This window comes from Plutella xylostella, chromosome 3 (assembly GCF_932276165.1).
Source record: "Plutella xylostella chromosome 3, ilPluXylo3.1, whole genome shotgun sequence".
Taxonomy (NCBI): Eukaryota; Metazoa; Arthropoda; class Insecta; order Lepidoptera; family Plutellidae; genus Plutella; species Plutella xylostella.
This window is the reverse complement of record NC_063983.1, coordinates 2,184,634-2,212,340: the sequence shown is the minus strand read 5'-3', so window position 1 is coordinate 2,212,340 and position 27,707 is coordinate 2,184,634. Positions and strand designations below refer to the sequence as shown.

Genomic DNA, 27,707 nt, shown 5'->3' with positions numbered 1-27,707 from the left:
TATACAGGGTGTCCACAATGGGGTGGTCACAAGGGTCACCAGAAAAATAATAATATGTACGTGTATTTTGGATATGATAGAAATACTTAATTGATATACTTTATTCCAAAAAAACGAAAAAAAATACATCTTGTTGTGCACTTGCTCGCTGTGCCTACAAATATTTCGCTTGACACAAAAAAAACCATACATTTCCATTTATTTACAGCGACTGCACGTCATTAGTTGGTCGAGTTGGATAAAAATAAGTATGTATGATACAGGGTCCGCTATAGTTTTCGTTGAAAGTACTTACTTAGAGGTAAACAGTGCAGGGGGACGCTTTAATTTTAACTTTGTATTAATATATCTCGAGACTGGGCGGTTTGATCCACATGGTTTAAGGATTTTTTTGTTGTATTTAAACATACTTTTTTTAACGATACCAGGGTGTCCACTTTCTAAAGGCAGGGATAGTCAGGGAAAAGTCAGGGAAGCTCAAGGTGGTTATGGAAAGTCAGTGAAATTGATGGGCCACCTGGAAAGTCAGGGAAAAATTACTAGTAAAGCATTTTTTGTAGTTATTTCCTTTAATAGTTCCTTTTCCTATTTCTCCTTTTTCTTTATTAGCTGTCAGACAGACCGTTGTATTTGCGCCGTTTGAGGTTTTCTGCAGCAGCCGCCGCCGTGCCCGCCGCCGCGGCGCTACCCTGGATGTGAGAGGTGGGAGGGGGCCACTGTATATATTACAGTAACTATATCGTACTTATTTAGTAGAGAAACTGTTTTCTGCCTGAAGCCGTTGATGCTAGTCCCAACACTAGTTAAGTTGATAGCCGGCAGCCAGAGTTTCGGAGGAGGATAAATAAACACTATACCATGGAAGTAATAAGCACTTAGGTACGCAGTACTTATTACTTCCATGCACGATACATAGGTACACTATTCACCTGTTGACCCATAGACTGCCTGATAGCAGATTGTGGTCGTGTATAAAATGTGTTGCTGGACAGATTCGGCATCAGTCGAAGCAAGATAACTAACCTGAGCTGTTGTTTGTTGCACATAGTTACATTTTAAGGATTTTTAAGAAATGTTTTTCCAATTAGGTAAGTTAACATACCTAGTATTTTTCTAATGTTTTTTTTATACTTACTTACTTAAGTAAGTATATCTTTTTATATCAGTTGCTTCTATGTTGTGTTATCCAGCTCATTAATTTAGGCATAGGTACCCTACGTACTTACATCTTCTTCTTCTTCTTCTTGTTGTGTCGATGGCAACTGTCACACTTCCGCGGCCCAGTGGACCGCCACGCCTCTGGTTGGCCTTGAGGAGGTCTTCCCGGGTGCAGGTGTTGGGACATCCAGGGCACACCATCAGGTGCTCCATGGTCTGTGGAGACGCACCACATGCGCAGATGTTGGAGGCAACATCTGCGTACTAACATAGACTCAAATTATAGACATAAATTTAGATTTTTGTGTTGGAGTTAGGTAGAACTAACTAGAACATCTTTTTACCTAGCTTCCATGAAAAGACAGGATATGATTAAATTTTCAGGATGGTTCGATACTTTATTATCTCAAATATCATCAATATCTATATTATATACTAACTACTTATCGTCATTCATACAGTTTTCTCTCGCATGGATACCAGCCTGATAGGTAATATTACGGAATGTAATAAGTAGGTAGGTATATAAATATGTCCCCGGAAGTTCTAAAATCTAGATGATCGATAGGTACCTATAGTACCTACTTATCTACCTCATAAGTAGGCAGTATATTTGCAGTTTAGATTTTTTGAGACTGGACAGGTATGATTAAATAATTTAACTATTGACGTTGATGAAATAATTTTATATTTTGCTATGAATAAAAATAACCTTTATGTCTCTCCAGCAGGCGCAGTCCTCCTGCTGGCAGCCGCGGCTCACTCCTGGCCGCCCTGCGCCTGCCCCGCAATCCTCATGCCCGTGTGCGGCTCCGACGGCCACACCTACAGCAACCAGTGTTTGTTGGAGTGCGCCCAGAGCAAGTCAGCCGACCAGCTGACCTTCCTACACTTCGGTCACTGCGGGGCTGTGGTGGACGCAGCAGCTATACCGTACAGCGGCAGCGTACAACAACAAGTGTTTATTAAACTGTCTGGCTCCAACCACTAGCGTCCGCTACGCGGGCCAATGTAGAATAGCGGACTAGCAACTAAATATACCTACTTACAGATGAGCTATAAAAAGTCATGTTGTTAACAGATAAGTAAGTAGGTAAGTATACTTACTTACAATTTACAAGGTGCTACAAAACACAAAACCTATAGATTAGTCTATGCCTAAAGTAAGCGGAAGGTATCAGAGATTCATTGTAATTTTGAATAAATTTTTCGATTTTTTTGGGATATTACAAAAATAAAATGATGCTTCGATTTTCACCATAATTATAAACTACTAGCTGTTGCCCGCGAGCTTCGCTTCGCCTTAAAATTATTTTGCCGTGGACTACTCCCGAACTACCTACCCAATAACATGCCATGGTGGTATTAAATTAGATGAAAGATGACAAATAAGTACGAAGATACTTGACTAAAAATGATTTTCATGACTTCATTGAGCAAAGACTTGTATAGCAATGGCAGAATAGTAATTTATAAATGTTTAATTTCAAGCATCTAACTTATGCAGTTTTGGTTTTTTTCATACTACTTATTTTTTTTTACTTTAACTCCCATTTTTCAAAACAAAACCATAACTTTACTAAGGTGTGCAGACATGTTAGATTGAAAACATCTAGGTATCTTGCAATATCCTATTGTAACTAAGCTTTACGGCTGTTTTAACAGCATGTAGATTTCATCACGCACGTGGGATAGCACGCCATTTTCCCGCATCTCGTGTGCATATTCCACGCGTCACAATGAATACTTGTATGAACGCGTGCGGGGAAATCCCGCGTGCGTGATCAAATCCGCATGCTGTTGAAAACAGCCTAAGTTAATGCCGAATTTCAACCGCTAACTCCGGTTTTTGTGGGAAAATACGGTACCTAAGCTACGTCCCTTCCTAATTTCAAGTGCCTACGCTACGTTTAGCCTGTGCGTGTCAGTCATGGGAATTCCGTATAGAAAATCTCTGCATATTTTCCTAAAACACCTACGTAATAAGTTTCATGGTTTTATCTTCAAAAATGACGCATAACGCATAAGAACCAAATGACAATGAATAAAACGTATTGAAAAGTACAGTCGTTTATTGGGTTGTTTTCGAGGACCTTTAAAAACTAACTGCTAATACATACAAACTATAAGTACATTAGCTAAAATCAAACCATACCGCGATCTATATCCGATCCGACAACGCCATCTAGGAGCGGACATAGCTACTATATCAATTAAACTTCTAAAACTCAACACCCATAAAACATTCAACCCCTATATTACACCCCCACACTGGGTTTTTTTATATGCTAATTATAATTTTTTTGTGATTATGTAGTGCCTAAATACAAAATATAATGTTTTTATCTTCAAAAATGACGAACTTCATACAAAATATGAACACCTATTTCATCCACTCACAGATCGAAGTTTCAAAAACGCTAGAACAAAATGTTTAATTATTGCTCATCAAGTGCTTAAATATAAAGTTTATTTAAAAAAAGATCTACCCCGGCCGGGAATCGAACCCGGGACCTTCGGCATAGCAGTCAGGGTCACTAACCACTACGCCAGTCAGCCGTAGTATTTTTATCTTTTAAAATTAAGTATTCGCATACAACTTTTAACCCCCCCTTTTAACCCCTTACAACCTCCGTTTCGCAATAAAAAGTAGCCTATGTTCTTTCTCAGAGTCTAGACCATATGTATACCAAATTTCATTCAAATCCGTTCAGTAGTTTTGGCGTGAAAGAGTAACAGACAGACAGACAGACAGACAGTTCCGGATATAACCAACAGATGGCACTAAAAGCGCAATACAGAGAGCTTGTATGGAACCGAGGCGAATTAATATGAAGATCCTACATCGCGGTATTAAAGTTTTTCAGTTGTCTGAAATAAATACAAAACCTAATATGTTAAACCTATTCTATAGTAGGAGAGTCAGACAGTGACTTTCGCATTTATAATATTATTTAGGATTTAGGATTAGGATTTAGGATTTAGGATATTTAGGATTAGGATTAGGATAATTGCTCACGTGAATTACTACACAGGACGTTAGGCACAGTAGGAGTTCGGATCCGTTCCCCCTGACGGGAGGTCAAGGACGGCATATTCGTCTCAGTTTGACCTGAAGGGCTACCACGGGGCGATATTAAGACGTGACAAAAATTCTCCGTCGCGCTCACTCTTGAGGCTGGGTGAGTGACCACGATACAAAACTTTTGTCACGTCTTAGGTACCTAAATGTGGCCCGTGCTAGCGCTTCTGTTCGTATTGGCCCAAAATAACAGTAATTTCGAAGAACTTGCAATATGTAAAAAAATGTATAAAATTGACTCCTTCGAAGTTTGTGGAATAAGGGATGTAAATACAAATCTAAATATATGCTGTTTGTATCGTACCCCTACGGATAAAAATATAGATTGTTTTATGAGTAGATTGGAGCAGTTGTTGGAGCACTTTTTCAATAAGAAGTTGATATTAGTAGGTGATTTCAATGTTGACATTTTAACAAATAACAAAAAAAAATATGACCTCCTAAACCTATTGACATGCTATAACTTTAGACCACTAATCGATTCTGTAACCTTTGTACGAAATAAGTCTATGTCATGCATAGATAACATCTTGACAAACGTTAATGAGCCCGACGTCACCAATATTGATATTGACCACAACAATATAGGCGATGGACATGCAAGCATTTCTGGTACTTTTAACAGTACCTTACAAGGAGATGTACTTAATAAACAAAATATCTGTACTCAGTTTGTATACAAGGAACAGAGAACGTATAATAAAAATAACCTCAATCTTTTTAGAGATAAAATTGCACTGCAAGACTGGAAATCTGTGGGTATAAATTCGTTTTTGTACAAATTTACAGAAATATTTAATCAGAGCTTTTTAAAAAAGAAAAAGAAAACCAATTTTGGTAAACAAAACAAAATAAACTGGATTACAAAAGGACTGAGGGTTTCAAGTAAAATTAAACGTTTCTTGAGCACTGCAACAAAATGTAATGCCGATATATTTTTATATTTTTTTTTATATTTATTCATAGGAAAACTTACAGCTAAATATTATACATAAGAAATTTCGATTAATAATACATAGCCAATTAAAAGTTTTCACACATATGTTAGTAAAAATAAGTAAAAATAAGTTCTTATTGGGCAGAAATACAGCTCGCACAAATTATTCGCTCAACAAAACAGATGAGCTAAAACTCTCCGTAAAACTATAGTTAATTAATCCTACTTGGCTACAAAATAAATCTAAATCAACATTTGCATTTGACAACTCGTTAAAACCGCTGGATGCTCTCAGAAGAAATGAGTTCTGCCTATAATTGGTGCGGGCAAATGGTACATATAGGAGGACAGACTTACGCAAACTTCTACGGGGTATTGACAGATGTATCTTTTGAAGCAGTTCCGGGCAGTCAATTTTGCTCTGTGCTATCTATATCTCAATACTGGAGTACAAATCTAGGTACATTAAACAGTATCGTAAAGTCATTAGAAGCTTGAAAAAACTAACAATTGAGCAGGAAATAGATAAAGCGGACAATAAATCAAAACATATTTGGACAATAGTAAATAAACATAGGAACAAGGACGGTGCTAGGTTAAAGGACAAACTCATCCTCAAAATGGAGGGTAAAATTATTGATGATCCTAAACAAGTAGCCAAAATTTTTTCACACCAATTTAATAACAATGATAATGCTTCTTCCAATAACTCTGAAACTGTACAGTCATTTCTACGAGACAACACTGAAAGAGTTGAAACCGGTATGCGACTACATAATGTCACTCCAATAGAAGTTGAAAAGGTAGTATCAAATATGGTAAATAAAAAATCGTGTGGATATGATGAAGTTCCCATAGGTATTATCAAGGAGAATATAGATATTTTAGCTGAGCCACTGTCATTGTTCTTTAATGAATGCTTTGAAGAAAAAATTTTCCCAGAACAATTAAAAATTGCGAAAATATTACCAATCTTTAAGAAAGGCTCTAAGACGGATCCTAAAAAGTATAGGCCGATTTCACTACTTCCGACTTTATCAAAAATATTCGAGAAGTTACTAAAGAATAGGTTTGTGCAACACCTAATTCAAAATAATGTGCTTAGTAGTAGACAATTTGGGTACCAGAAGGGCATTGGAACAACTGATGCAATTGACTCATTAGTGGATGACGTCGTTAAAAATCTTAACGATCGTAAAAAAGTAGTTGGTCTTTTCCTTGACTTAAGTGCAGCCTTTGACATGGTTGATCATTCTATCCTGCTAGAAAAGTTAGAGTACTATGGGGTCAGAGGTCAATCTCTCGCACTATTTCAAAGCTACCTACAAAATAGGACACAATTCGTCGAAATAAAATATGTTGAAAATGGTGTTGAACGAGTAGCAAAATCCGATGCGGTTAAGATCAGCAGAGGCGTTCCACAAGGATCAATATTAGGACCCATCTTCTTTATAACTTTCACGAATGACCTAATCAATTTCATAACAAACAAAGTCCCTGATATGAAACTGGTAGTCTTTGCTGACGACACAAACGCAATTTTACATTCCGATGAGATGGATGCATTGAGCCAATCAGTTAACCAAGCTCTGTCAGCGTTTAACATGTGGTTTAGTGCAAATAAGCTAGTCCTTAATCCAAATAAGACGAGTGCGATACTGTTTAGAAATACTGTAAGAAATAATGATAAACTTGATATTGAGCTGAACGGAGATAAAATTGAACTTGTTGACGAAGTGAAGTTTCTCGGTATCCATATAGACTCACTTCTAAACTGGAAGCATGAACTTCTAGCAATAGAGGGTTCCATAAGCTCAGCTTGTTATGCCCTCAGAAGTTTGAGGGATGAGCTGAGTCTAAATCATCTTAAGATGGTATATTACGCGCTGGTGGAATCCCGGTTAAGATATAGCATCATGTTTTGGGGCCACAGTTACGATTATAACACCAAGAAAGCTTTTACTTGCCAAAAACGAGCAATTCGTACAATGGTTAGGATTCCACCATGGGAGTCGTGTCGGGAACATTTCGTTCGGTTAGGCATACTGACAGTTCCATGTCTGTATATTTTTGTCTTGCTTACCAAGCTAGCAAAGAACCTACCGAGATTTGAATCTCCCGAAAATAAAACTGCGCGTAATAAAACTAGGAGGAAAGACATACGCATAGATACTGTGCACCCAACTCTGCAAGTCGCAAAACACAGTGCGAGATACCAGGCAATCACTTTATATAATAAACTTCCTTCACACCTAAAACAAATTGATAAAATAGCTTCATTCAAAAATACATTACAAAAACATCTATTGGAAAAGTGCTTCTACACAATAGACGAATTTTTAAATGACTAATATTTTTATTTTTATTTGACATGATTATTTTTTTTTTTTAAATCGACATTTTAAATTTTAGATAATGTTTAAAATGTTAAGTAACGCAATTATGATTGTAATAAAATCATCTGTATATGTCTTCATTTTACATACTACTTCTTAATTAAATTAATATTAATGCCTAACTAAAAACTAACTAATATAAAATTAAAATTAAACTAAAAAGAAAATGCTGGCCAGATCGCTGCCACTGTCGGGTAGGGTACCCAAGACGCTGGCCGCGTTACCCCGCTGTATAGCGATGCTTAGCCTTTGTTTAAAATTAAATTTATTTTATTACAATTTGAATTAATTAATTTACTTATCTTCTATTGTTTTATTATTATTATTATTATTTTTACTATTGTTAATTATTAATATCTCATGTGTAAATTACCCTTGAAAATTGAATTTTTTTAGAATTAAGTTAGAATTAAGTCCCCATTGTAATTTCAAATATGACAGCATGTTGTGAATGAATAAATAAATGAAATGAAATATGCTGAGTGGCATTAAGGTAGCTGATGCTAGAATAAAATCAGAATCTGTCAAATCTAGTGAGGGAGGGTTGAGGTATGCGGGGCGTTCGACGGACAATGACATGAGATTTTATTATAGTACCTACTCGAAAACTTAAAAGTGAAAACATGGCATTTTGTTAAAACTATACTATGTAATATTGTTTTGTACGTGATACGAAAATATGTAGGTATTTTAAATTGAAAGTAGGTTCTTTAAATATTTAGTAATTTATTTATATAGGGTGTTGCAAAAAGGGTATACTAAGCCGAAATCTACAAGTGCAGCATGTTATATCTAAGCCCAAAAATGAAATCAGAATTTCAAAATTCGTGAAAATAATATATTTTTTCGCGAAATAACTATACTTATACAATGGTACAAGGTGTTGTATTAAACTCTGCTCCCATGTGAGGTATAATCATAGTAAATAAAAAAAAGTATAGTTAGCCGAAAGGGCGTTTCGCAGGGGGTCACTCTGAATAACTTTTATTCTACGTCATTTGTTTTATTCGTGAAAAAAATGATTCTCCATATACATTTTTTGGTCACGACTCACGTGACTTTTTAGTTAGTTTTTTTTGCTGTTTGTCTTCTCGTGTTTTGATGTTTAAAAAGTTCTGCATATACAGGGTGTCCACAATGGGGTGGTCACAAGGGTCACCAGAAAAATAATAATATGTACGTGTATTTTGGATATGATAGAAATACTTACTTAATATACTTTATTCCAAAAAAACTAAAAAAATTACATCTTGTTGCGCACTGGCTCGCTGTGCCTACAAATATTTCTGTTTTTAAAAAATCGGCCAAGAGCGTGTCGGACACGCACATGAAAGGTTTCCGTAGCCATAAGATGGACCGACCGCTTCACACAAAAAAAATCCATACATTTCCATTTATTTACGGCAACTGCACGTCATTAGTTGGTCGAGTTGTATAAAATAAGTATGTATGATACAGGGTCCGCTATAGTTTTCGTTGAAAGTACTTACTTAGAGGTAAACAGTGCAGGGGGACGCTTTAATTTTAACTTTGTATTAATATATCTCGATACTGGGCGGTTTGATCCACATGGTTTAAGGATTTTTTTGTTGTATTTAAACATACTTTTTTAACGATACCTTACACGAAGGGTTAAGTTGGGTTTTTTTTAGAATCAATATTTCGCTGTTTGGGTTAAAAAGATTTATTTTTCCAAAATTTTAAAAACCAATTTTTGTATAATTTGTATTTTTGTGGCAATCGGTGCAGAAACGGTAGAGAACGAGCCAGGACAGACAAACAGACAGACATGACGAAATAAATATAAGGGTTCATAGTAAACTTACATTATAGAAAAAAAAATATTTTGAAGACCGAGTCAGTCCCTAATTACGATTTCACTCAAATCCAGGTGAACTAAAAAATTAGTTATAGTTCTATCGTCGGACTCACGCCGTCGCCTCACTCTAACGCCGTTTGTGAGCTCGATTCGCAGTTCCGCGTTGTATGCCAAGTTCCACAGCAGAGGGGTCCAAGACCAATCCCTGTGGAACTCCGTACCTGATCTCCTACTGCGAAAACAAACCCTCTCCTTTCGGGTAATTAATGTACTTACCTGTTGGACACGTATGAGATGTGACTCGTTCGAAGAGCTTGTCAGGCTCCAGTCAGATGGGTTGGTAACAGAAAGATAATCTACAGCTACAGGCCTGCTTTCTTTCTTTAGGAGCACTAATGTGGCCAGCTTCCAGTCAGTGAGGAACTCACTGGCACTCAGGCTGCGGTTCAACAGAAACCTTTGCGGTTGAAAGATAAACCTTTTACATAGTAACTTATTCGATTACGTGACTTATTTAAAAAAAAAAAAAAAAAACCGTCATCGGTGCGCCGTTACGCTCCGCAACTTTTATCAGTTTTTTCACGAAAAATAGCCCAAAGGTGCTGAGTGATAGTGCATTGTGTTTGTGTTTATACAAGTGCATAGTTCAAGTGTTATCTCAGTGCAAAACCACGGATTTCCTATAAATCACCACCAATAGTTTTCGGCCAATGTGCCAAAAATTATAGTCATACCCGCAATATTTTATTATTGATACTGCGTTCCAATTTTAACTATCGGGGTCGTCGGGACCCGAGTTGTGTTACAAAACTATTCTGTGTGCTTGTCACAACATCAGAATAATAACACATACTGAGTACGATAGTTGAATTTGAAACGTAGTGTTAGTAAACAAACTAAAATATGTAACGGCAGATCACCGAACTCTCCGACGACGTGCCGCTGTAAATTAACCTGTGCGAGCTGTGAGGACTTATAGTGACTGTGCGTCCGTCGTGATGGAAGACGCCAAACCGGGCGCGGAGGACGCGCCCACAATTAACATGTCGGAGCTCGCCGAAGCCATGCCGCAGCAGCAGCTACCTATTGAGGGCACATGGCAGACCGTTGTGGCGCGGAAAGTCAGCAAGAACCGTCGCGCCAATAAGCGCGCCAATAGGAATCGGCGCAAAAGGGAATCGACTGTGGGGTCGGCTGGCGCAGTGGCCGGTTCGGGTGGCAGTGTCGCTTCAGCGCGCGCGTTACCCAGTGCCGCCTCAGTGCCGGCTGCCTCCACAGTCGAGGCCCCCGGGGACAAGGGGAGTAGCGCTGCGATTACGCGCGCGGCACCCACTGTCCCGGCGACCACCACCATCCCGGCGACCACCACCGTCCCGGCGACCACCACCAACACCGCTGGACCTCGACGCCCCACTCCCAGGGGTAGCAGGGGTAAAAGGAGCAGCTAATGCTGCCACCGTCGCGGCGCCGGCCGGTGGGCTTCAGTCCACTGGTGAGCGCAGGCCTGCTGATGCCGAATTAACCTCGGCTAAGCGGGTCCGCCCTGACGAGACGGCGCCAAGCGCGCAAAAGTTGCTCCTGCAGCAGGTCAGGCCCCAACCTACGCCAATGTCGCGCGGACACACCTGGATGTCGCCCTCGTCACCGTGCCGGCGCGCAGCCTCACCGAGGACCAGGCCAACGACCTGAAGGTGGCCGTGCAGAAGGTCATAATTCAGCAGCTGGACGTCCCGCTGACTGAAACACCCTTCTGCCCTCTCTTCAAGGGAAAACCACACCACAGCCACGGGGCCTTGAAGATGTGGTGTGAAGACGACGAGACCCTTGCGTGGCTGAAGAAAACGGTCGAGGTGATGCCATCGCCTGTGCCTAATACCAAGCTCGCGGTCATCGGGCAGTCGGAGCTAGTGCCCAAGGTGAGAGCTGGACTGCTGGTTCCTGACACCTGCACTGACGAGCCGCTGAGCATACAAAGAACCCTGATTAGACAAAACAGGATGTACAACGTGGGGGACTGGACCCTGTACGACCGCCAGATCCACAATGGCAAGGACTCCTTCCTCAACCTCGGCATCCCCAGATCGGAGGTGCCAAGAATCATGGAGCTCGGACGGCAGATGACGTTTGCAGTGGGCAACATCTACATCCGGTTCTTCAACAACGGCGTTCTGGGCAGCCAGCCTCCCGAAGAAAGTGAGGACCCGCTACCAACAGCACCGCTGTGCACCTCCAGCCCCACGCCTGTGAGTGCTGCACCAGTCGAGGCACCAACGACCCTGCCGAGCACCTCCAACGAGACGATGCCTGCTGCGACCCCCGCGGCTCTATCGTCCTGGATCGACGGTGGCGGTCATGACGAAGAATCGGATGCTGATGCGGAGTCGGTGGACAGTGATGTTCTCCGCTCGCCTCAGTAACCTCTCCGTCATTCAAACCAACCTCCAGCACAAGCAGATTGCGGCGGCTACCCTACGCAGGCAGCTGGAGGTCAACACCGGGACCATCGCCCTGATCCAGGAGCCGTGGATCAGGGGAAGCCGTATCTGCGGTCTCAGCAACATTGGGGGTAAGTTGTTTTTAAACACCTCTATTCTTAACCCACGCACGTGTATTTACATGCCCCGTTCTGTGGACGCGGTACAACTCACCCAGTTCTGCACGAAAGATTTAACAGCTGTGTTAGTTCAGAACTTGGTGGGTAACTGTAGTTCAATTGTACTAGCGTCCGCCTACATGCCTGGCGATGGAGATCCTCCACCCGGTGAGTTGGCGGACCTGGTGCATCACTGCGAGTCCAACTCCCTAGAGCTGATCATCGCTGCGGATACCAACGCGCACCATCCGCTCTGGGGCAGTGAAACTCCCAACAGAAGGGGCGAAAACCTGGTAACTTACTTATTTTCAACAAACCTTAACATTCTTAATATAGGCTCTGAACCGACGTTCGTTTCATCGCGTTACCAAACAATTGTTGACGTCACTTTTGCTACTACTGGCGTCACGGACCTAATTTCGGACTGGCATGTATCAAACGAACCATCCTGTGCCGATCATAGAAGAATATGTTTTAAACTTCAAGCGAAACCACCGCAAGTCAAACCGCGCCGTAACCCGCGGAAGACTGACCGAACTAAATACGTTCAAGCACTAACACAAAACTTTCAAACTATAAACTTTAAAGACATGTCGCAATCCACCGCGGCTATAGAAACCAATGTTTTGTCACTAACAACATGTATAACAACATCTTATGAACAAGCATGTCCACTTGCGTCTCCGCCTACTCGGCCCAGAACCTCCCACTGGTGGGGACCGGAGCTTGAGAGACTGAGACGTAAGATTAGGAAGCTGTTTAATAGGGCCAAAAACACTAGACACTATGCTGACTGGGAGCTATATAAAGAAGCTCAAAAACACTACAAAAAACGAATAAGAATCCGCCAAGGAGACTCATGGCGTCGATTCTGCGAAAACATTGAATCCAACAACGAAGCAGCTAGAGTCCGAAAAATCTTAGACTGCGGTCAAAATAAAAACCTTGGCTGCCTAAAAAAAGCCGATAAAACCTATACTAACAACGATAAAGAAACGTGCCAAGTACTCCTTGAAACGCATTTCCCAGACTGCCGCCTCGTTGATGATCTGACCTGGGATAATAGCGAGCACTCGAACCCGTCAATATCTGATTGGATAACCGCCCAAGAATTAGTAACCGTTGAAAAAATTGAATGGGCCATAAACAGCTTTCTACCTTTTAAATCAGCTGGTTTGGATGGTATATTCCCCGCGCTCCTAGTGTGGGGACAACAGGTTATCGTGCAAAGCTTAGCGAATATCTTTAAGGCTTGCTTAGCACATAACTACATTCCTAAACAGTGGAGAGAGGTGAAATCAACCTTTATTCCTAAATCAGGAAAAAGTGACTACACGGATCCAAAGTCCTACAGACCTATTAGTTTAACGTCGTTTCTACTAAAGACCCTAGAAAGACTTTGTGACAGACACATACGAGATAATAATCTCAAACGAAAACCATTACATAACAGCCAACATGCCTATATCGCTGGCAAATCGACCGAAACAGCACTCCATAGCGTAGTGAACAAAATTGAGTGTGCGCTAACAAACAAAGAATCAACACTAGGTGCCTCCACTGTTTTTATATAAAAACTGGTATAAAGGCACGATTCCGTACCCACCCCACCGCGACAGGTATTGAGCAAATGTGGTTGAGTTGTACCGTCAACACAATCAAATTGTTAATTGGTACCGCTTACCGACCTCCGTGGCAAGATTGCAACTCTTTTTTTGACGCCCTGACAGATTCTGTAACTTCGTTTGTAGACTACGATAAAACCATATTGCTAGGGGATTTTAACATTAACCTATTAGGTACCAGTATGAATGAGGGCAAAGTGCGGCAACTCTGCGACTTTGTGAATAGTGTAGGCCTAGCCCAATTGGTCACTGAACCTACGCACTTCACCGATAGTAGCGAGACACTGATAGATGTTGTGAGCGCGGATACCGAGGTCAGACGACTAAACGTTGAGCGTATACCCACACTGGGAAAACATGCATTTATAACTGTAGACCTCAATATTAAAAAACCCAAGCCTACTCCGAAATGGATAACATACCGGCCTTTAAAAAATATTTCAATGGACCAATTTAATAGTGACCTAAATTCGATTCGCTGGGAAGATATTAAAACATTACAAGATGTAAATGAAATGGTTGCCGTATTCACTGACTGCTTGATCAAGTTATTCGATCTCCACGCTCCCGAGCGAACTGTACGGATAAAAACTTTCAGCTACCCCTGGATTACTGACAACGTTAAGTATATGATGAGCTTGAGAGATGCAGCGTATAAAAAGTTTCGCGTCGCAGGCTCAGATTCAAACAAAAAACACTATAAGGACTTGAAAAGTTTAGTTACAGCCGCTATTCTCAATGAAAAACGAGCTTACTATCAGTCCAACATTAATAATAATATTAAAAATTCATCCACTCTATGGAATAATCTTAAAAAAACAGTTATGCGGAGCCATAAAAATACAGTACTCCCAGAACATTTTACTAACCCCGACGAAATTAATCAACACTTTTTAAATCTTCCCGGTAATAACAGTCTAAATTTATCTAATATTATTTACTATGAAAGCAATAAACACAATCAACATAACTTCAAACTACAAACCATAACTGAAGAAGTAGTCAGCGGGTTAATTAAAAAATTCAAATCAAATGCGCTAGGATATGATGGAATATCACTGGATATGCTAATCCTCACACTTCCACGCACATTAGACATCCTTACTTTCATCATTAATCAATCCATAACTTCATCAATTTTCCCCGATCAGTGGAAAATTGCATTAGTAAACCCTATTCCTAAAAAGTCAGACCCAACGGACTTTAAGGATCTCCGACCAATTAGCCTACTATCTACCCTATCTAAGATACTAGAAAAAGTAGTACACCACCAAATGTCCAATTATCTCGAACAAAACAAGATCCTTCCATCAGTGCAATCCGGATTCCGCAAGGGTAGAAGTACAACGACAGCACTCCTAGACGTGGTAGATAACATTCTCGCATCCCAAGATAAGGGTAAATCCACCATACTGACACTACTCGACTTTTCCCGCGCTTTTGACACGATCAGTGTCCCGCTACTGCTGGCAAAATTGACATATTATGGTTTTGACCCCAGCACGGTGAGATGGTTCTTTAGTTACCTAGATCGAAGATCCCAGATTGTCAAGTTGAGAAAATCTGATGGTACAACTATTTTATCAGCGAACTATTCAGTGACCAGGGTTGTGCCACAAGGATCTATCCTAGGACCTCTACTATTTATACTGTACGCCTGTGACATCGCTTTGGAGGTGAAAAACTGTAGTTTTCATGTCTACGCAGATGACCTACAAATATACTTGTCATGCCCCCCACACGAGACAGAGCTAACATGTAAGCTCATTAATGAGGACTTAGAGCGGATTACAACCTGGTCTAATAATAACTCCCTTCACCTTAACCCGAACAAATCTATGTATATGATAATTGGTACCAAAAAGCAGGTCAAAGATACACTAGCAGAAAACCCTAACATTATACTAAATGGGACGGTTATTGAAAGGGTTACAGAAGCGCGCAACCTGGGTCTTGTGTTTGACAGTAACCTACGTTTCGAGAAACATGTTATGAACATGGTTACAAATTGTTTTTACAGACTTAAACTTCTGTATAACATAAGACCGTACATCGATGAAGCCCTCCGTATACAGTTGTGCGAATCACTGGTACTATCTAAATTGAACTATGCCGACACTGTATATGGACCGTGCTTACTGCGTAAAACAGAAAGGTTGGTTCAAAGGGTGCAGAATGCCTGCGCTCGGTTCTGCTTCAACATTCCCCCGCGCACTCATGTTACACCCTTTCTAAATAGGTCAAACCTGCTGAAGATTGCGGCGAGATGGAAGTTGCATCTGGCTACTCTCCTCTTTGGCGTCGTGAAGCATCAGTCGCCAGATTATCTGTATGATAAGCTGAACTGGGCGCGCCAACACCACACCATCAACACGAGGGCCTCCACGTATCTGATGCTCACCCCCAAGCACAAATCAGCCATGTATCGGCATAGCTTTAAGTATCTTGCCAGCGACATCTTCAATAATCTCCCACCCCCTATACGTGGTCTGAAAACAATTTACACATTTAGAAAACGTTATAAAAATTATTTACTAGCAGTTCAAAAGGCACAACCATAATTTCACTCACTTGAATTTTATCCACGATGCGCAAGGTAGGATTTCGTTTGCATGGTTGCAGGCCCATTCCCATTATTGTCTGCTACACACACACGTTCATCGTTCATAATATTCTTCTACACGCTTTGACATTTCATTTTAGTCCTTGGAACCTGAACAATAAAGTAGTGAATTATAGTTAACAACACTATTCTAAAATTTTAGTACTTATGAATATATATGTACGAGTACCTAGTTATTATTTATTTATGTATAATACATATGAGTTATAATTATCTATGTATACATACACGTATTTATCACACAACATGTTTTTGATAACTTTCACATACCATTATTATTTCTCACTACAAATAACACAAAACACACTACCAGTTCAATGGCTTAGTAACCTATACATATTACATAACTACATGGTATTGATAAGTAGGCACTTACCGTAATTCTTAATGTTATTTATCATTATTGTTTCTTTATGTTATTACTAGCTGTTCCCGCGCGCTTCGCTTCGCCTTAAAAAGTTTTCCCGTGGGAATTCCGGGATAAAAAGTAGCCTATGTTCTTTCCCAGGGTCTGGACCGTATGTATACCAAATTTCATTCAAATCCGTTCAGTAGTTTTGGCGTGAAAGAGTAACAGACAGACAGACAGACAGACAGACAGACAGACACAGTTACTTTCGCATTTATAATATTAGTTAGGATAATGTGTCGTGTTTCTGTTCACCTTATATTGATATTAATTAGTGTTATTATCACGTTCTTATTATTTGTCTCGGTGCGCGCGCGACACGTGTGGCCGGCGCCGGCTATGTGTGCCGCTCCTGCCTGAAAGTAGATTTCAGGGCGAACGCGCTCCGCCATGTCGTCGCTCGCGCACTTCACTTTGTTTTTGTTTCCCCCGTGTTTTCGTTTGATTTTTATTAACTACCTACGCGTAGTGCGTCACTATAAGGCTTCCACTGAAAACCAGCGCAGTGTCCTTTAAACCAACCAAAGGCGCTGCAGTAGCTGAGTGGACACCGTTTTGACGACGACAGCATATTATTTATTGCCTATCACCAATAATTTTATATTTTTTTTTCTCATTATTAGATTTATATACTTATATATATTTAGATTGATTAGATTAAGTACCTATATTTATATTTCATTCCATCTTTCTTTGTAAATTAATATTGCTGTCTAAGCCAAATAAAGTTTTTCTTTCTTTCTTTCTTTCTTTCTTTCTTTCTTTCCTTTATAGACATAGAAGGGGCCTTTGATAAAACAAACTTCGATAGTATCAACATTGCCTTAACCAAATATAATGTTAATCCAACTCTACGGGGTTGGATAAATAATATGTTAAAGTTAAGAGCAGTACAACTCAACCTAAATGGGACAACCAGATGCATTGTAGCTAAAGGCTGCCCTCAAGGCGGGGTCCTTTCACCTCTACTGTGGAATCTGGTAGTTGACGACCTGCTTAGACAACTCAACAGCAGCGGCTTCTATACAGTCGGCTATGCAGATGACCTCACCATCCTCATTAGTGGGAAATTCGAGAACCTCCATTGTAGCGTTATGCAGGCCGCAATGAAGATTGTCGAGCAATGGTGCAGGGAGTATCGACTAAAAGTCAATCCCAGTAAAACAGAATTAGTCCTATTTACTAACAAGAGAAAACTCAATAACATGAGCTTGCCTACATTATTTGGTACTCAACTAACACTTTCAACCGAAGTGAAATATCTTGGCATAACGCTAGATAACAAGTTGAACTGGAATAAACATCTCGATAACAAAATAAAACAGGCTACGATCGCTTTCTGGCAGTGTAAGCGAATGTTAGGAAAAACCTGGGGCCTTAAACCAAAATTAACATTATGGCTGTACAAAGCTGTCATACGACCTACCATAACTTACGGTTCTGTAGTCTGGTGGCCCAGAACAGAACTTAGCTCAGTAAAAAACAAGCTGCAAAAGCTACAAAGGCTTGCATGTGTAGCCATCACAGGATGCATGAAATCAACACCCACGGCCGCACTTGAGGTACTTCTCGACCTTCCACCATTACATCTCGTGGTGAAACAGGAAGCAGCTGCCGCCGCTTTTAGACTAAGAGCAGCTGGCCTCTGGGCAAATAACTCAACAGCGTCACACACATCCATTATGTTGGAAGCCATAAAACATCAACCAATGATGGCAGCCATTGGTGATCGAATACCGCTTATCCATATATTTAAAAGGCACTATAACATTCAATTGCATGAAGAACCAAGAGATCAGTCCAGTATATATGAACTGAGAATTTACACTGATGGATCCAAAAAAAACGTCAGGTACGGGTGCTGGTGTCCACTCCGATGACCTAAACATTCATTTTTCACTGGCACTAAGCAAATACAACACAATCTTTCAGGCTGAATGTGTTGCTATTACACGGGCCGCTAACGCAGTCAAATCTAGAAAGGTTACGAATCAACGTATTCGTATCCTATCTGATAGTGCTGCAGTTCTGCTAGCTTTGTCTAGCAAAACTATAACTTCGGGGCTAGTACTAGAGTGTCACTCAGCTCTAGAATCGCTTGCCTCACAAAACAATACCATAACCCTCCAGTGGATAAAAGGGCACAGCGGGTCGCTGGGGAACGACGCTGCTGATGAACTTGCACGAAAGGGATCTGACACTGCACCAATAGGCCCAGAGCCGATAGTACCGATCCCTTTCAACCAAATTCGCTCTTGGTTGCGTTCCCGAACGACAGAATGCCACACCAATCTCTGGAGTAACAGTGCCGAGTGCAAACAAACAAAAGCTTTTGTACCACTAATTAATACTAAACTAACACGCAAATTATTATGCTTGGACAGAGCAAACTTACGTGTCGTGATAAGTACCATAACAGGCCACTGCCGGTTAAATAAACACCTATATCGCATGAAAATCTCCACCACTCCTCTTTGCAGAAGTTGCATGGAGGAAGATGAAACAGCTTCCCATGTCTTGTTACATTGCAAAGGCGTGGAGACAATACGATCAAAAATCCTCGGATCTCCGGGGTCCCTCCGGGAAGTCATGAGCAACCTAGGTCGTCTACTGGCTTTCTGGCGTGAGCTTGGGTGGCTTAATAGCTAGTCACCCCATAGGTATTTCACGCATAATGGCCCACCTTGGAGGCTAAATGCGGAAAATCAGCTCGCCATGATAGATAAATAGATAGATAGTGACTTATTTTATTATCAAGAACGAATTTATTTTTCTCGAATTTCCAAAACTAGACATAGATCAAAAGTTTTTCAGAATAACCTCCTTTTTGGCATACCTTTTTGCAACACCTGTAAACCTGTATAGGTAATTTTATGGCGATTCCAAAATGGTAAAACATTTTTTTTTTTAATCATATGAATATACTTAAGGTAAATCTAAAGCTAAAATCGGTTCAGCCATTACGTTAAACTTATAACACCCCTCTACAGGTCTGGGGTTAAAAAGCTATGTTTTTCATTATTAATTGTATTTTTTTTTGTAAGTTTCTCATTTGAATACTAGGCTCTTACATAGTTATGCGGTATTTCATTCTACTTGTAACGCATGTGCAATTCATAGCTACAGTAAACATTTAGATTTTTTTCTCTGCGAGATTAAGTCGCACTTAACCGCTTTTTTGCAAATCTTGTTAAATCGATAATAAAAAAATTAAATTATAGTTCTTCAAGGTTACCGACATAGCTGTCAAAATATGCAAGCTGAAGTGGCAGTGGGCCGGTCATATCTGCCGAAGAACCGATAACCGTTGGGGTAAACGAGTTCTGGAGTGGAGACCACGAACAGGCAAACGCAGCGTGGGTCGCCCTCCTGCCCGCTGGACTGACGACCTTAGGCGGGTAGCCGGTAGTGGTTGGATGAGAAAGGCCGAGGACCGAGTGTAGTGGCGCTCCTTGGGAGAGGCCTATGTCCAGCAGTGGATGATTATCACGGAAGGACGCGACTGAAAATCAGTCCCGCGTCAGGTGGGTGGATGCCACAACACACACCGCTATTAAGTACTAATAAGTATACATTATATAAGGTTTTTTTTTTGTTTTGTTTTACTTATTTGTTATATTTTTGTGTATTTTTGGTGTGTGGTGCTGGACACCGAATAAAGATTTTTTATCTTTATCTTTGTCTTTATTATTGGCTGACGATGATGATGATAGTTCTTTAATTTTGAACACTCTGTAGTAACAGACTACCACATCTTAAAATACCTACTTATATCTTTTTTATTACGTTTTTTTTCTCATACAAATTGTGCACACTTACTTTTCATCACCCTGTATATTATGTAGCTTATCTAGCATACACATAGTACACGTTAAAATAAAATAAAGTTAAATTAGTAGCCTTCAGAATATTAACGAGCTCGCGCTTTGGTATACTGCATTGACCTTATAGTTCTTAGGGTGAATTCGTCCAAACATCACGTTACACGAGAATAACTATACTGGAATTAAAATTATACGCGAGTAAATATCTAGGATAAGTACATTTGCATTCTACCAAGTTATACCATGATTAAATTGAATGAACGAGGAACGAAACTGTAATGCAACTAAAATAAAAATAGCTGCGTTTCAAAGCATGCAATAGAAATGACATGCCAACTTAGTTTGAATGGATTATAAAAGTATGAAATTGTTTATGTTTTAATATTTTATTCGCTGTTGTTATTCTGAGACTTTGCCTTTTAACGTACTTTTGTTTATGTTTTGACAGATGTGTTTATATGTCATTATGACGGTTTTCTAATCAGCTGATGTGCTGCCGCCATTACAAAATTACTCTCGGATAAGCTCGTTACACGGTCAATTTTGGCGGTATAACATTTTATTCTTGGGATAAGCTAGTTATCTTGGTTTCAGGTTTGGTAGAATGCAAAAACTGCTTACTCGCGAGTAACTGGTACTTTACTCGTGAGTAAAAAGTTACTCGACGTTGGTCGAATCCGCCCTTATTCGGAGAATCTAATTTATTTATTTATGGATCACCCACAGATGGTACACATTACATTACATTAAAAAACAGCTTAATTAATTTAACAATAGATGTTTCAGGTCAGGTGACTATCCAATTATAGGTAACCACAGCTTACAAAGATAGCAACATGAAATAATATAAAATATGAAAACAAAGATTACTTAAGTAGGTACAACAAATTAGTTAAGGTTGGTTAGTTTACAGTTTAATAATTATTAAATATGTTTAACCAAATGTGTGAAATAGGTGATTAGTTTTCGTTTAAACGCATGCAAATGTTCACTAAAAATATCAATATTACAGTTTTTTGGAAACGAGTTATACATTTTTATCATCCTGGTTATAGGGCTGTTCATACCGAGATTGGTCTTGTGTGGTTTATCCTTGAACAGTTTGTAGACATGAGCTCTTGCCATTTTAAAAGGAATGTTTAAATTTATGCTACTTAACAAAGGTGGACAATCAAGCTGATTATTTAATAGCTTAAAAAAGAAAGACATGTCTAGTAATTTTCTTCTATTGTTAAGAGAAAGTATTTTAAAATAATTCAGTCCACTGGGGTAAGACCTCAGAGTGCGTTTTTTATAAGAACGTTCTTGCTGTTCCTTAAAATAAATCCCATCATTCTAGAAGATTTTATAAGTATGTTATCGTATTGAGGCCTGAATGTCAACTTACTGTCAAAAATCACTCCAAGGTCCCTAATGATACCTTTCAAGTTTCACATTATTGATGTGGTAAGATGTTGGTAAAATATTCTGATTCCGTGAAAAAGATAAGCAGTAACACTTGCTGCTGTTTAGAAGCATTTTATTAAGTCGACACCAGTCCTGAAGCCGCACCAAGTCTTCTTGTATCAACTTGCTATCATGAATTTATTTAATAGGTCTTATAGTTTTAAGGTCATCTGCAAACAGATAGGCGTCGGTGTGTTTAAAGCAATTTTGAATATCATTAATAAAAATTACGAACAGCAGTGGGCCAAGGTGTGAACCCTGTGGTACTCCCGAAAACTGCTTAAAATTTGATGAATTATATCCATTAACTACAACGAAGCAAGTTCGATCCTTTAAATATGTCTTAAACCATTTCAACATGGGTCCATCCACGCCAAACACTGTACACATTTTATGAAGGAGGATACTATGTTGCACAGTATCAAAAGCCTTAGAAAAATCTGTACCTGAGTGCGATTGTCAACATTTGCATTCATATTTTCACAAAAAGTTACCAGATAATAAATGTCATTATGTGTAATGTGTGGCCTAAATGCTGCTTCCCGACGTGTAGGCCTCGGTATGAACTTGGACAAGACGAAAGTCATGTACAATGCTCACATCAAACCGGAGCCGGTCGCCGTTGGTGAGGCAACAATCGAAGTTCTGCAAGAATATGTCTACCTCGGGCAGACTATTCGGCTAGGCAGAAGCAACTTCGACAAGGAGGCTGCAAGGCGCATCCAACTGGGTTGGGCTGCATTCGGGAAACTTTGTCACATATTCTCCTCGGCCATTCCTCAGAGCCTGAAGACAAAAGTCTTCAACCAGTGCGTCCTGCCAGTCATGACGTATGGTGCAGAAACGTGGACACTGACGGTAGGACTGGTCCTCCGATTTAAAGTCGCTCAGCGTGCTATGGAGAGAGCTATTCTTGGGGTTCCTCTGATGGATCGTATCAGAAATGAGGTTATCCATCAGAGGACTAAGGTTACCGACATAGCTGTCAAAATATGCAAGCTGAAGTGGCAGTGGGCTGGTCATATCTGCCGAAGAACCGATAACCGTTGCGGTAGACGAGTTCTCGAGTGGAGACCACGAACCGGCAAACGAAGCGTGGGAACGCCCTCCTGCCCGCTGGACTGACGACCTTAGGCGGGTGGCGGGTAGTGGTTGGATGAGGAAGGCCGAGGACCGAGTGTTGTGGCGCTCCTTGGGAGAGGCCTATGTCCAGCAGTGGATGATTATTGGCTGATGATGATGTGTAATGTTTATCTTTATCTATGCATCTGTAACTCTATAATAAAAAATGTGAACAAATCGAAATGTTTTCTAAGAATTTTCAGCTTTTCTACATTTAAAATGTCGAGAAAATTATACTTTTCATAGCAAATACAAATGTATTGTAGTATTTGTAGTCATCATTTGTAAATTTATGCAGTTTTTGTGAAATATTTGATAAAAAATAAAATGGCGTGGGGATCGCTCCTAACACGCCGCCATCAGGGCGACGACTGAAGAAATCAGAAATCTGTCACGGCGTCATCATTTTTAAAACGGTATTTACTAGTTTTTTGCATAAAAAGATGACTTCTGGTCCATGAAATCCAATGAAAGTTACCTTTGTAAAGAATTTAATTACCTACATATACATTTAAGATTTCATGAAAATGGGCCCACGGAATTCGAGGGTTTTTTCATAATAAGTCGAAAAATGGCAAACGACATGGTCTGTTTGCAATTTTTTTTTAAGATACTTATTAAAATCCTGCACCAATTTCTAAGCCACCAACCTGTTCAGTATACGCTCTGCTACAATATATATTTTATCTCAATGTAGACAGACTTTAAAAAATTACGTTGTACCTACCTACAACCAAATTATTTAAACTAGGTCTGTAGGTATTTCGAGGCTGCACCTAGGTAGGTATGTACCTACTTAACTATCATAAATATTTTGTTCTATTTTTTATCTTGTTCTCATCACCTTGATAAAAATTGATAAGCAATGTTTATAGTGACAACTATTCTAAAAACATAGCATTTACCGGTATCCGGTGCCGGACTTAATCATATGGCGTTTTGTTATACTTATACGAGTACCATTCGATTCTCCTTGAAATAGGCTTTCTAACAATCCATGAAATTTGAATTTCTACTTTAGCTTTGAATGCATAATAGGCGGAGGTAAAAAAAACGCACTTGTTTTTCAATACTTTTAACTTTTTTTTTCATAGGTGGTATTTTTAGTAATTTTTGTTTCGATATATCGATAGATTTCATTAACAGCTCACGATTAAAATCAATATCAATACTGTAGCATATCTGAATCAAAAGTAACACTAATTTAATTACAAATCTGGGTTTTCATAATCATAATAACAAAACGCAAAATGATCTCAAAATGGCGGGAAGCCCCCACAATGCCATACTGTTACTTATTTAAATCTGTTCTTTGGAATCTCAGCCCTCCAGTGGTATAAATTAAATTAAGATAGGTATTTACGATATTTCAAAAGATATAACGAAAACGGTGATGCCCAATTTTTGGGGGGTACTTACAACTTTCAAAGATACACCCCTTACCAAAACCATAGACGTTCATCGTATTATTCGTATTCACGTCAAAAACAATTTAACAATTATTACCCAATAAATTTTCGTTAATTTCTTAAAGATTGTTTGTTAACTTTAGTTGGTAGGTACCGGCCTATGTAAATAAAGCTGGGGGATAAACATGTGAACAGACAAACAACGAGGAGTAAACTCGCTATTTTCCTGCGAAGCGCGGCGGGAAACCCGAGTTTATTTTGGTAGAGATGGGACGATCACCGTGGACGGCCGAATGATTCGGCTTTATGTAAATTTTGCAATAACTGACATTTATAATATATTTTATAAAGTACTTATACCTACCTAGGTATTATTGGGAGACAGAGACTGAAATTTTCACGGTCAGTAGTTAACTAAATTCCGGAGGTTCGGAGATCAGTAGGAATATAGTTAGTAAATAAGTATATTCTGTGTCGGGTGTAGTGGGTTATTACTTATTAAGCATCGATATTTTCCTGCCAGCTTCGATGTATGTAACTGGGAAAGATGACTGTGACAAATAAAAAAAAAAATAAAAAAAATCACGCACTCACGCCTTGTACTACTGTACTCCCTTGCGGGGTAGGCAGAGGTGCATTACTGCACCCACTTTTCGCCAGAGTGTATGTTAGTCCCAATGTAATAGGGGGCGGGCCTATTGCCATAAATTTAGTTTTGGCCTATAAACTCTCTCCAGTGGCCCCAAGTAGCTGTGATGCGCACAGCGGCCACACCCCGGTACACCGCGTCGGCTCGCGGGCTAAACTGGACGAGGGGCTTGCCATGTGGCCAAGTTATGCGGTTCCCTCTCGCACAGCGCATGAAGTCTGTTTCGGTGAGGAAGGTAGCCCAATGCAGATATGCGGAAGGGTTTTGGCGGACTCGGCGACTCAGCAAGGCAAGGAGGATGGCCTGAAGGGCGACGATAGAGGGCGTATAGTTGCCGTCGGCCAGACACATCATCACGTGTTACAATGCAATTACCGCTCGCATAGCGTATGCTATTTTAAAGTCTGTTTCGCCGAAAAGGCAGCCCGACGCAGATATGCACAAGGGACTGGTGGACTTGGAGATCCAGCAAGGCAAGGTGGATGGCCTGAAGGGCGACGGTGGTGGGCGTATAGTTGCCGTCGGTCAGACACATCACCCGACTTCACTTGCAGTCGTAACGGATTTCCGTTCCATTGGGTCGTGGTGTGGAAGGACGAGTGTGTGCGCCTGCATTTGCGCGAATGATTGCACCTTACACCTGCATATTCAGATTATAAAGAGTTCAAATTATTTTTACAGTAACTAGTAGTTAGCAGAGAAACTGTTTTCGGCCTGAAGCCGTTGATGCTAGTCCCAACACTACTTAAGTTGATAGCCGGCAGCCAGAGTTTCGGACGATGATAAATAAACACTATACATACACTATTCACCTGTTGACCCATACACTGACTGATTATGATAGCAGACTGTGGCCGTGTATAAAATGGTGCTGGACAGATTCGGGCATCAGTCGAAGTAAGATAACTAACTAACCCGAGCTGTTGTTTGTTACACATAGTTACATTTTAAGGATTTTTAAGAAATGTTTTTCCAATTAGGTAAGTTTTAATACAGTTATATTTTTTTAATTAAGTTTTTTAATATACATATATATTTTTTTCATTTGCTTCTGTATTGTGTTACCCATGCTTATGAAGTTAGACATAGGTAGGTACCCTATAGGTTCACAAATTTGGATAACTATACCTACAGATTGTTGTGGTTGTGTAAGAAAAGAACTAACTAAGTATACAAAGTTAAAAGTGTTAAAAGTATCGGGATTAGATCAATAAAACAAAAAATTATTGATATTCATCCCAATTTATTTTATCACCTTCAAAGTATGCTCCTTCCGAAACGATACACATACGCTAACGAATTATCCAATCATAACAAGATTATTTTAAAGAAGACAAAAAGGAAAATTCCCGCAAGTAGGTAGGTACTACTCGTAAACGCAAATCTGAAAACAGTGTAACTTATAAAAATGTAACATTTTTTGTTTTATTGATCTAATCCAGATACTTTTTACACAGAGTAGTACTTATCTATCAATTCCTAACTACCATAAAAAGACAGAATAACTATGATTAGATATTCAGGATGGTTCGATACTGAAAGTTTATCTCAAAGCATCAATATGAAAGTCGAGATAACATCAATCAATACTAACTACCTACTTCGAATTGTATGAATCATTATGAAGATAATTATCTTCATAATGATTCATACAGTTTGCTATCCGATCGACATCAGCCTGATAATATTACGAAATGTGCAACGTGTCACCCGAAGTTCTTAAATGTAGATGATTGATATTGAAACCTAGGTTACCTAATAAATAGGTAGCTTACTTGCTGCTTAGATAAGTATACTAAGACTAGGGTACAAGTAGGTATGTGTAGTATATTAGGTATTAAATTATTGTCGTTCATGAAAACATTTTATAGTTATTACACTAAAATTAAACCATTAACTTCATGTCTCTCGACCAGGCGCTGTCCTTCTGCTGGCAGCGGCGGCTCACTGCGGGCCGGCCTGCGGGGTCTGCCCCTTCATCAACCAGCCCCTGTGCGGCTCGGACGGCCGCACCTACGGCAACCAGTGCGAGTTCAACTGCGCCCAGAGCAAGTCCGCCGACCTGACCGTCCAGCACCATGGCGACTGCGAGCCTCACGGCAGGAGAGTCAGAGGCGTCACCGTGGTGGACGCAGCAGCTATACCCGGCGGCGTGCAAGTGGCCGAGTCCCCGCTACCGTGCAACTGCCCCAGGAACGCCAAGCCGGTGTGTGGAGACAACGGACAAACGTACACCAACGAGTGTTTGTTGAACTGCCAGGCGCCGTCGACTGCTGTCCGCCACGCGGGCCCGTGCGACCGGGGCAGCGAGTGTGACTGCAGCAAGGAGCGGGAGCCCGTGTGCGGGAGCGACACCAGGTGGTACGGCAACAGATGCCTCTTGGAGTGTGCCCAGTCGAAGGACCCCAGCGTGCACGAGGCGCACCCGAGGTACTGCATCGACAAGGACAGGCCGTATCTGAGGAGCAACTGATTTGAGGGTGGGAGAGGAGAAGATAAGTCCCAGTGGAATTAATGATGCTGGCTGTGAGATGTATTGTTGTTAAGAATGTACGGAAGTACTTACCTACATCACTTTTAGCTATTGTTAAATAAATAAACATTAACTAAATGAC

The 27,707-nt window shown here is 40.2% G+C and overlaps 1 protein-coding gene and 1 long non-coding RNA gene across 3 annotated transcripts; one reads left to right on the top strand and one right to left on the bottom strand.

Moving 5' to 3' along the window:
* Positions 1–959: 959 nt before the first annotated feature.
* LOC105395095 (serine protease inhibitor dipetalogastin) lies at positions 960–27,707 on the top strand. Of its 2 annotated transcripts, none has more exons than XM_048626466.1 (2): positions 960–1,088; positions 27,009–27,707. In XM_048626466.1, exons 1-2 carry the CDS (start codon positions 1,073–1,075, stop codon positions 27,563–27,565), a joined length of 573 nt encoding a protein of 190 aa, XP_048482423.1. In that variant the 5' UTR covers positions 960–1,072; the 3' UTR covers positions 27,566–27,707. The 2 variants fall into 2 exon arrangements, with proteins under 2 accessions (XP_048482423.1, XP_011565319.3); XM_011567017.3 differs by lacking the exon at positions 960–1,088 and adding an exon at positions 25,912–26,072.
* On the bottom strand, positions 14,488–16,655 carry LOC125489703. Its single transcript, XR_007267187.1, has 3 exons — positions 16,610–16,655; positions 16,182–16,323; positions 14,488–16,099 (listed from the first exon to the last, which is right to left on the bottom strand). It is a non-coding gene; the product is annotated as an uncharacterized LOC125489703 (long non-coding RNA).